The 11,261-nt window shown below is 27.3% G+C and overlaps 1 protein-coding gene across 1 annotated transcript; it reads left to right on the top strand.

Annotated features, from left to right (window-relative positions):
- Positions 1-2,013: 2,013 nt before the first annotated feature.
- LOC108466857 (uncharacterized) lies at positions 2,014-2,998 on the top strand. Its single transcript, XM_017767215.2, has 2 exons — positions 2,014-2,578; positions 2,825-2,998. Exons 1-2 carry the CDS (start codon positions 2,252-2,254, stop codon positions 2,846-2,848), a joined length of 351 nt encoding a protein of 116 aa, XP_017622704.1. The 5' UTR covers positions 2,014-2,251; the 3' UTR covers positions 2,849-2,998.
- Positions 2,999-11,261: the final 8,263 nt, after the last annotated feature.

Raw genomic sequence — 11,261 nt, 5'->3', positions numbered from 1 at the left:
CAAGTCTTGAAAATTGTAATTCTTTTAGATTACTTACTACCCTATTAATTATAATTTCATTCAATTACTCTTTTTTGTTCAAAGCAGACACTTAAGATTTTAAATTTTGAATTTGAATTTCAAAAATTATGTAAATTGAATAGTAAATTATTTAAAAATGTAACATTCATGGTAATTTCTAAATTCTTGAATTTATTATATCTCTATTTAGAGTTTAATATTTTAATATTTAAAAATTCCATATATTTTTCACTTTTCTACCTATTTTATACATAATATATGTATTTTATTATTACCATTTTATCTAACAAATAAAATTCAAATTTAAATCCGAAATTTCAAATGTATACTCACTTAGAAAAAATGTCTTGAGTCAATATCGAGTTAAATTTACCTTTTAAATCATATTTTCCACTTTTTAGTCACAAATTCATCTACCTTTTTAGAAATAATTAAATGAATAAGTTTATGTCATATCAGTAATTTCGTCTTGAGTTTTAAAATTTTAATTTGAATTTGATTTTTTTAAAATTAAAATACCAATATGACAAAAAAACTAAAAAAAAGATATACAAAGGACGTAGAGTGACTATTACATACATTCTTTTTTTTCTCAATCCTATAAACCAAAAGCAATAATGGAAACATAAACACAACTTTGACAAGTTCAAGATCAATCGTTCGAAACTCCCCAATTAAAAAGCTACAATTATTTGATGGGTTTTCAAAATATTTGAATAACATTTCCATGCGTCATTTTTTTATTTTCCTTTTGTGGGAACCCATCTTTTAACATTTCCAAATAATTTCCTCGTTTCGGGAAGACCAAGATTAAAGTTTTTAAGGTGTTGTTCTTACATACCCAAAATCGATTTAAATCGCAGTGTTTAGCTTTATTAAATCCGATTTTACTTTAATTTGATTAATACTTAAAGGAATTCGATTAAATATAATTTTATATTTAAAACTAAAATTATAATTAATCGAGCTGAGCTTAACAGAATTTTAATTTTTTTATTTAATTTATCATTAGCTTTATTTTTATAATATGAAAATAAATATTTTATATTTAAATTAATGAAAATAACTTTATATACTATATAAAAATTATTACTAAAGAAAAACATAATAAATCCAATTTATCTAAGCAATAAAATTTTGTTATATTTAATTATTTTCTATACTATAGGTTCAATTGTTTGAAACCAAAATTTTATATAATAATTGTTTTTTTTCAAAATCCATCTTAAATGAATTGTAATTAGAAATGGATGTTTGATTGAATCAAACTCGATTTGAATTTTTGTTCGAACCAAGTCAAGTGAAATAAAATTTAAATTGAGTTAAATTATCCAATTTAAATTAAAAAATAAATATGTCAAATTAAAATCTTGTTACAATATAACTAATTTCATGTTAGAGCACATAAATTTGAAACCATATATATTTGAAAAAATTTCAAAGCTAAATAAAAAAAATATTTTAGTTTGATAAACTTGAATCGTTAATTAACTTATTTAGGTCCACAAAATTATTATTTTAGAAAATTTTTAAAATGTTACCTTTTTTTTATATTTTGGATTTCTTTGTAATTTTTGTTGTAAGAGAGACCAATTTATTCATTTTCAAAATTGATAATGACCAAAAAAGTATTTGCATTAACATATTATTTGAATTATTTAAATTATAAAATTTAAGTCGAGTAACTCAAAACTTAAATTATTTATTTAAATTAACTCAAAAAATTAAATAATTTAATTTAATTAACTAAATTTAAAAAAATCGATTTCTTCATATCGTGACAAATTTTGGTCCCCCAACATTGCGTAGTATCACCCATAATGATGAGATATAGAGTTGAAAAGAGCGGTCAAACAATCAAAGCTCATATTTTTGGTGTTGTGTGTTAAAATAGAATTAGAAGCATGGGATAAATCAAAAGATTAAATATTATATTTTTGTTCGACCAAAAGATTATATAATTATATTATAAGATCCGGCAGCCATGATCTTTCTACCCACCTCCTTAGAAACAGCACTGCACTTCTCCATTCTCTTCCTTCAGAATTAAAACTTCACACATCTTTTAATCTTATACAACACGTACGCCCTTGAAACGCGCTCTTCCCAATCCCCCATAAATGCAAATATACCCTTCAACAATTAACCAAACCAATCTGATAAACAACAAAAAGAAGAAGATCGAAGGAAGAGAGGAAATCATTAAACTATTGATTGCGTTTGAGGCCCAATGTTGGAATCTGAGTACTCTTCAGTTGAGTTGCAATGGACGTTGTTAATGTCGGACTCGGACATGGCAGCAGCCGCTCAACAGCTGATGCTACTCAGCGATGAAGATAACAGCAGTAGCACCAGCAGCAGCAATGGCAACAACAACAAGAAGCAGAAAATCAAAGTGAAGATGATGAAAGACGAGAGATGCTTGGAACAAAGTCAAAATGAGATAACTTCAGCAAAGATTGAAGAAATTTTTGGGAAAGAGGAGATTTCGAGACCAACTAAGAAACGGAGGTATCGATTCCTAGAGAGTATTTACAAGGAGACAAAGTCTATGAAGGTTAGCTACGGTTCCTCTAGAAATATTATTAATTAGACTTAACGTCTGTAAAGAGGGATTAGTAATTTTGTTTTTGGAAGGGAAAATTGAAAATGAAGACTTGTTTTCTTCTGGGTTTTGGTCATTATTAATCATGATCATGAAGCTTTGATCAACTGACTTTTCTTTTTACTTTTAATTTGCTCAATATTTAGAAATTTTAAGAGTGGGATTAGGGAAGAATTATTTATTTTAAACTTCTTGTAGGGTAAAGGGTGTTTTTCTAGATAGAAGGTTGAGCACAGTTTGACCATGGCTGCTGCCGTTCCTTTGATCTGCAATGCAAATTCAGCTGCTGTTCTCGTCTTTGGGTTAATTATATAATTTTATGTGGTACTTATTTCTCTAATAAAAAATCTTATTTTATGTTGAGATCAAAAAGTGATGAAGCGCAAGTGTTTTCCTTGATCCGATACATGATGAGAAAATTTAAACGAAGATGAAGAATTTAATACATGATGAACTTAAAATGTGCTTGACCTGCATAATGCTATCTATACGTGCGTTTCCGTGTTGTTCAATTGTACTATTATTCTTTATAATTTGCTAAAATTGTGGATTTAGCCCATCTACTTTAATTTAATCATTCTTAGTCCATATATTTTTCTAAATTGATTGATTATAAAATTTTAGTTCTAACTCAAATAGTAGCTGTTAATTCTGTTAGCTTAAATTCAAATTCCAATCTTATATTATATGTACAATTGTAGATTTAGTTCATATTCTCCTACTGAATCATTTCAAGTCCCTATACTTTTTCAAATTTTGAAATTTCAATTTTAATTAATGACAATTAACAATCCATTAACTGGACTTGTGGTGTGTAATATGTGGAAATAGTATAGCATAACTTAATAAATTTAAGAAGTACTATTTAGTAACAAAAGAAATTTTATAAATTGAAAAGTTTAAAGAATAAAAATGACTAAATTAAAATATATGAATTAACTCTATAACTTTTACAAAATATAGGGACTAATAATAAAATTTAACCTCTTTAAATGTTTGATTTATATACCAGTGTATTTTCTAATATACAGAGGTGGTATATAAAATATGGTGTTTGTACAGAAAAAGTTCATCATGAAAAACCTACACAATAACTTCTCCAACACCTAATAAAAGATTTATTAAAAAGAATTAAAAAGTAAGCCATCAAAATCAATTAGAAGAATTGAATTCTAACTTATAAAAATATATAATTTTATCTCAATTCTCCCAAAAAAAAAAAAGTTATTTTTAACTTTATTCTTGCAACTAAATTCATTTTAATCGACTTTATTAATCGAACCGACTTATGTTAAACTAGTTTAATTAAATTAATTAAGATATAAGTTGATTGGTTATTAATTGAATCGACTACTCTCTCTTGTCTCAAATCTATAACAAAATGACTATTGTCTTCTTTTTATTATCATAATCAAGATATTCACCTTTGGTAATAATAATTAATTTCTTCGCCGTAAAAATTTTCAAAAAAAAAAAATAAACAACTAGCCACAAAATATACTCCATTCGAATAGTAGGAAACAAGGTGAAGTAGTACCAAACCACACCAATTTTTGCCTTGGTTGCATGTTTGAGTTATTTTTGTTCCCTTCACCTTGTGGGAAGAGTTAGCATTATATTCAAAAACCTGCGAAGTTAATTAGTTAATGTGCTTTTATTAAAAGCTGAATTTTCGTTTTATTGGAGATTTGTATAGGAGGACGAAAAGAAATTGGTGCTGATAATATGTTTGCATCTATAATTGCTTCTAATATGTACAATGATAATGAGGTTGTGCCTCAAATTGTAAAAGAAATGAGAAGAAGCAATATAGGTTGAGTAGTCAAACTAAAAGCATTTGTATCAGTAGCTCTGACACGCTTATTGTATAAAACTTTGTGGGTAACATCTTTTCTTGCTATGGATGCAATTATTTTCATATCTTTTACAGTTGGTGAAGCACGTGACATATATATTTAACGGATGTTATAATAATTTATTTGTATTCGTGGTTATAAAATAGTATCTAAATCAAAATGTTTGAAGCATACTCCATTAAATTACAAAGATGCGGTATAATTATATATTGAAAATTGATATGAAAATAATGTTGATAGTAATTGCTATCTATTTAAAGAAGGAATTTGATGCCAAGAATTGCAATAGGTTGAAATTTTTATCTTGATTTAATAAAGTTAAGCTTTATCCATTAAGCTATGTTATGATTGATCCTCAAGTATCTCACAAATTGCACTAAACTAGATATAGCCTTTGTAGCCAATTTACTTGCATGTTTAATTCTGCACCAACAGTCATAAAGGCATAAGATATGGTTTGTGAAACATGGTTTTTTTTTTTTTTTTGTTGTCTCTATGGAACATCTTATATGGATTTACTTTCCCTAATGGAGTAAAATCAAAATTAATGACGTCTGTTATCTTTCTAGTCATCATAAAGTTCAGTCTTAGACCAACTATGTTTTCACATGCCATGATATTACTATCCCATGGCAGTCTCTGAAGCAAACAATCATTACTATCTCATCAAATCATGCAAAAATATTACTAATATATGAAGCAAGTCATGAATGTGTGGGGTTAAGACTATGATTCAACGTATAAGAAAAGTATATGGATTTTTATAGATAATGCAAGCCAACAATATTGCACGAGGGTTTACTGAATTCGGAGACATTCCCGATATCTCTGCTCATAATTTAAGCCATCAGTGGAGTAGAAATTTTTTTCAGTAAATGTATTAAACAATTAAGAATGATATACTTACTAAGCAAATATTTAAATAATTCATGAAATAATTTAATTACAATATTTCAACTTTCAATTTTCAAGAAGTACATGACTAACATTGAAACTTAATATTATATTATTTTTCCTTTAATAAATTTTTATCCCATTTAACTGGCAAAATTTTAGCGAGACATAATCATAAAAAATAACCGTTAATCAAAAGGAAGTTTTATAATATATGCACTTGGATGACTAAATATATGTGAAAGACCATTAGTATCCTTTACGTGATTTATGTACATGACATTATTCATCTTTCATTACTTATGAAATTCATGTATTGTATGGTACATCGAATTGTGGAATGTACCATCCTTTATGTACTTATGACCAAGACTCCTATGTAAAGAACATGTTTCAATCAAGAAGGAAAAAGAATTAGTAATAACTACTAAATTTAAAGCTTAACAACATAATGAGGATTTTCTCAATTTAATATCTAAACAACACATATCTCGTATTTTGCATAAAATAAAATGAAATTAATATTTTTAAAATGATAAAATTAATTATTTAAATATTACTTTTGATAAAAAAATTGAAAAGAATGTTGCAAGCTAAATTTGCATTTAAGCTTTTATCTTTAATTAAGTAAAAAATAGATTCAAAATTTATTTTTGTTAAAATTTATAATATTTTGATTTTTGGTGGTGTCGAAATTATGGTTTGAAATATCATTTTGTAAATTGAGTTTATAAATATTAATATTTAATATTTATGAGGCTAGAATAGAAATATATTAAAATTTGGTCTAATAATTTTTATTTAATTGATAGTTAATTAAGGTACAAGTGAAATGATTCTAAAGCCGTGGTATTAAAAAGTAGTTTTGAAACTTTATTTTGATGTTCGAGACCATAAATATTATTATTTATATTTACAAGGTTAGCATAAAGTTTAATTAAGTTTTGGTCCTTTAATTTTTATCAATTGGATAGTTAATTAAGATATAAAAACTAAATCATAAAAATATAAAAATTAATCGCTATTAAAAGGCTTTATCAATTAATGTTCAAGGGTTTATGTAGAAATTAGCACATTCTAAAAGACATGAACGGTTAGTGGAAGTAAGTAGAAAAAAATAAAAATATGTTAAATTATAATATTATTTTTAAAACAAAAGATGTTAAAACATATAATAAAAATAAAAACATGTTATCATCTTCATTCTCTCTTTCTACCCGTTTCCACCTTGGTTAAGAAGCTAGGAATTCGGCCAAGTTCTCCACTTTGAGGAGAAGAAAATTACAAATTAGCCCTAAATACTTCAATTGTTTCTAATCTTAATTTTATAATATGTTTGATTATTTTAATATCTATTAGTTTAGATTAATTAGAACTTTGATAATATTGATTTATAATGGATTAAATCATAAAATATGAATGGTATGACAAATATAAATAAATACATGAAAGTTGGTATAATTTGATTTATAATGTTGGTAGATGATATGTTAGCATTATATAAGTTTGGAATGGAATTGTGGCATAAATGATTAGTGCTTTGTTGGTATAGGTATGTTTTAACATGTTTGGAATAATTATATAGGCGAATTAGTAAATATGAGAAGTGAATTAGTTGGGACCATTTAGTAATTGGTTAAAGTATTGCATGTATTTTTTGTTAACAAAGAATTGTGGGACTGAATGTTAAAGTTGATAGGTAGAATGTATATGTTTTATGTGATAGGTTGAAATGAACTAGTTATGTAGCTTAAATAAGTATGCTTATGTAAGGTGAGTAAATATGGTATGAATTGATGATAGGTTGAATTTAATAGATGGATTGAAATGAGAATGGTATGTATATAGGGCTAATATATGTGCTATTTTGGATGATGATGTAACAGTCCGTTTTCAGTGGTATCAAAAATAGTAGTTTTGGGACTATGATTCCAACAAGTGAGTAAATATTTTAGTGTTTATTTAAAGTCTATATGGTTATATTAGAGTCGTATTAAAGTTTCGTTAAGAAATTTTAAAGTTTAAAAAGTTAAATAGGAGAAAATGACTAAATTGAAAAAGGTGTAAAAATTGAATTCTATTAATTACATGGGTTAAATGGTCTTAGAAAAATAAATTAATGGGTTTTGATGGTAATTGTGCCATTTATAAATATAGTGGACAATGAAAGACATGATTTAGGTATTTTATAAGTTTATTAGTTAGTGGTAAAATTGTAATTAATTAAATAAACCTAAAATAAATCACTAAAATGATATCATCTTCTTCATTTTTGTTTGTTTCAACCTAAAATACCATTAAAGAAGGGTTTGAAGTTTCAGCTAGACTTGTTTCCTTGCATGGTATGTGTTTGAGCCTCATTTTTAATTATTTTTGTTTTTGAGCTCGTTTTAGCTTAATCTACTTAGCCCAGAAATTAATTAGCAAAAATATTAAAGGTTGAGGGACTTGCCATGGTTGAGTTTGAGTGTGTTTTGATATTAATTGATAGATTATTAATTTTGATTGTTAAATTAACATGTTTTGTTAAGTAGTGTTTAGAGAATTTAAGGTTTAGTGATAAAATTATTTAAATGGTGAATTTCATCTATATTTTGTAAAAAGAAAAAAAATGTGGATTGATATGAGTATATTGAATACTCGACTAACATATTTTAGGTAAAAAAAAAAAAGGGTGAAATTTCAAGTTATGAGCTTAAGAACTAAGTTGTGAAAAAGTTAAAATAGGAGGGGTAATTTTGTAATTTCATGATAATATGACTTATAGATTGAATTGAATAATTGAGGTTATTTGAAGTACTTAATTGAATGAAATTATTATTTAGATCAAGACACGCAACAATCGGACTTAAATCGAGGTAAAGTTAAGGTGTTGGATTAGTTTTCGACTTTGTTAAAACGATTGTGACATCGAGGTAAGTTCGTATGAATTATAATAATATTAATTATAGTTGGTTTGATTATTTGTTATAATATGTTGAATATAATTTGACTCGGAAATATCACGATGTTTTAAACAATTGATGATTAAGTAATCCCATTAGAACCTTAAGAATTCTTAGGATACAAATGACATGTTATTAGGGTTATACGGTTTCGAGTGCTAGTCTTGAATGTCCTACCGATGTCTGAGATCTTACATTTGTTGCGGATTCTCCACAACTCGTGTAAGCAGCATCGTGTAGCTAACATTCCGACCTACAACTCGTATGAGCAGGCCCATTTTACAACTTTTGTGAGCACTATTGAAAAGGAAAGGTTACGATTACTTGAAAAGACACACTATGTGAGAGCATTCCCAAGTATCCGATGAAATTCTAGATGGTTCAACAAGTAAGTAAAGGTTAATAAAAAGGCATGTATATAAATTGATGGTTGTTCATAATATTATGAAAAGGTAAATTTAATGAATGCAAATGGATTGAAAGAGAACTAAATAAATATGTGATGAATGGTTTGTATATGGAAATTCACTCATGATATGGTTGAAGTTATATGAATTATGTATGAACTTACTAATTTGTGAGTTTGGTGGGTAAATAAGAGTTTATTAAGCTTATAAGCATGGTAATGATGTCAAGCATATTTTATAAATTTAGTTTAAAAAGGTAAGTTTATGTTTAAGTTTATACGAGCTTACTAAGCACTAGTTGCTTACGTCTTTGTTTTTCCTCTATTTTGTAGATCATCAGAAGCTCGATCGATTGGAATCTTATCGGAGTCTTATCACACTATCCATCAATCACTTTGGTAGTTTTTAGTTATTTTAACCAAGGTTATAAATGGCATGTATAGGACTTTTTGTAATGGAAGTTTTTGAATATACTAATGATCAACTTGGTATGAATATACCTTTTGTGAATATATTTTGTTTGTTTGGACTTATAGTGCTTTGGCAAGTTTATTTCCTTTGGTCCATTTAAGTACTTTGTAATATATGGCTTGAGGTATGTTTATATATGGTTTATATGGTTGATTGGAGTGAGGATGTGGGAATGTATGCATTGGGTTTAATGTGATTTATGTTTTTGTGTGTTTTGGTTACTTTTTTAATGGTTGGATGCATATATGGTGTAGTTGGTTTGTTTATATATTAAAAGCTATATGTAAATGGTCATTTTGGTATGCTTATTTTAAATGGTGAAATGGATTGATAATGGTTGACATTAGATAGATATTTTTTCTAAGTTTGGTGATTGAGTAATGGCATTATAGTTCTGCTCTTAATTGATTTTGTTTTGGTATGAAATGAAATGCCTTTGAATGGTAGATTGATTAGAAGATCTAAGTCGATTGAATTGGTATGTTATGAATGTTTGAAGTGTGTTTAGGGCCGTTGAGTATGTGTGCAAATGGAGTAGCTTGTTGGGCAAGGTTTGATCTTTAAATGGCTTGTTTTAGGGGCTAATTATGGAACACAGCCTGGGACACGGGTAGACACATGACCGTGTGTCTTAAAAATTTTGGGTGCAGATTAGTTCACACGGGCACAGAGAATTACACAGCCTGGTGACACGACCATGTGACCTTGAGCCACACAGTCATAAAGAATTACATGATTTGCGCACACGAGCATGTAGAGTAGTCACACTAGGGTATGGATAGTCACACGGTTTGGGCTATGTCACACGACCTAGCCACACAGTTATGTGACCCCTGTTTTCACAATTATTTTCATTTTTTTCTAAAAATTTTCTGATTTATTCAGATCGATCCCCGATTTCTTTTAAATCGTTTTTAGGACTTCGATAGCTTGACTTAATGCCCAAATGTGTATGTTTGCTATGATTAGAATGAAATATTGGAATTTATAATTAAGTTAAATTACTTGTTCTGTATAGAATTTAAAGGTTCTGTTTTGTACAGTAACATTTCGTAACCCTGATCTAACTACAGAAACGAGCTAAGGGTATTACATCTAAATTGTTAGATGATACATGTATTATTTGTACAACAAATTGGTGATCGTAGGACATGGCTTAAATGTTGGGTCATTTTGGTATAAACTATGTTATATGCTTGTAAATATGTTTTACTAATAATGTATGTTTTTTTGTCAGAGGAAAGCAAATTGGTAAATAGGTTAGATTATGAGGAGTTACATATTAGCTTAAAATTATTATTACAAGTATAATGAATTATCTCTGTGAATTATATTGAAACAAGAAGTAGTGTTGATTTTATTCACAGAACAAGTTTATTATCGAGGATGGTAAGCTTGATAACTTCAAATTATTAGTATATGGTAGATATATACATGTAGATATACACGTTTATTTAGGTATGATTGTTAACCATAATATTATCTACTTAAATTATAAAAATACCACTGAATGTTTTACTCAACATACAAATTGTATGTTAAGATTAGATATAATTCAAAATTCCAGTGCATCAACAACATTCAATCTATAATTCTGGCCTCATTCATATTTTAATTTGACATAAACCTAATAGGTTAGATTTTGGGGTTGTTGAATAATATTAAAATCAAACGTTATATCTTATATTCTAATAATAATATATATAGTGAATTTGTTGCATGCTATTAGGTGCATATACAAATGAAACATAAATTTACTCTAGTCTGAATAAGAAATGTATAAATTTAATTATTAAATTATTGTAATTACTCCCGGTGTTACAAAATTAAAGATAGGAGGTGTCGAGGTTCTCATAATTATTCATCTCTTCCACCACTAACTTTTAAATCCAAATACATGATTTAGTCCTCACCACCACAACAGCACCAACCTCGCCACAATAAGAATTGATCACTATCACTGTCACCACTGTTTTCAATAAATCTATCACAAGTCCTTATCCAAATTACCAAGCTCCCCACCATCAGCCTTCCCGTTTCAATTCTTATCCTAAACACAATA

The sequence above is a fragment of the Gossypium arboreum genome, chromosome 2 (assembly GCF_025698485.1).
Source record: "Gossypium arboreum isolate Shixiya-1 chromosome 2, ASM2569848v2, whole genome shotgun sequence".
Classification (NCBI taxonomy): domain Eukaryota; kingdom Viridiplantae; phylum Streptophyta; class Magnoliopsida; order Malvales; family Malvaceae; genus Gossypium; species Gossypium arboreum.
The sequence above is the reverse complement of the archived record's forward strand: the minus strand, read 5'-3'. Positions and strand labels throughout refer to the sequence as shown.

Excerpts from the sequence above, each read along its gene's own strand:
- LOC108466857 (XM_017767215.2), top strand. The coding sequence starts at position 2,252 with ATGTTGGAATCTGAGTACTCTTCAGTTGAGTTGCAATGGACGTTGTTA. Across the intron at positions 2,579-2,824 it reads AGGAGACAAAGTCTATGAAG|GGTAAAGGGTGTTTTTCTAG; the intron begins GTTAGCTACGGT and ends AACTTCTTGTAG.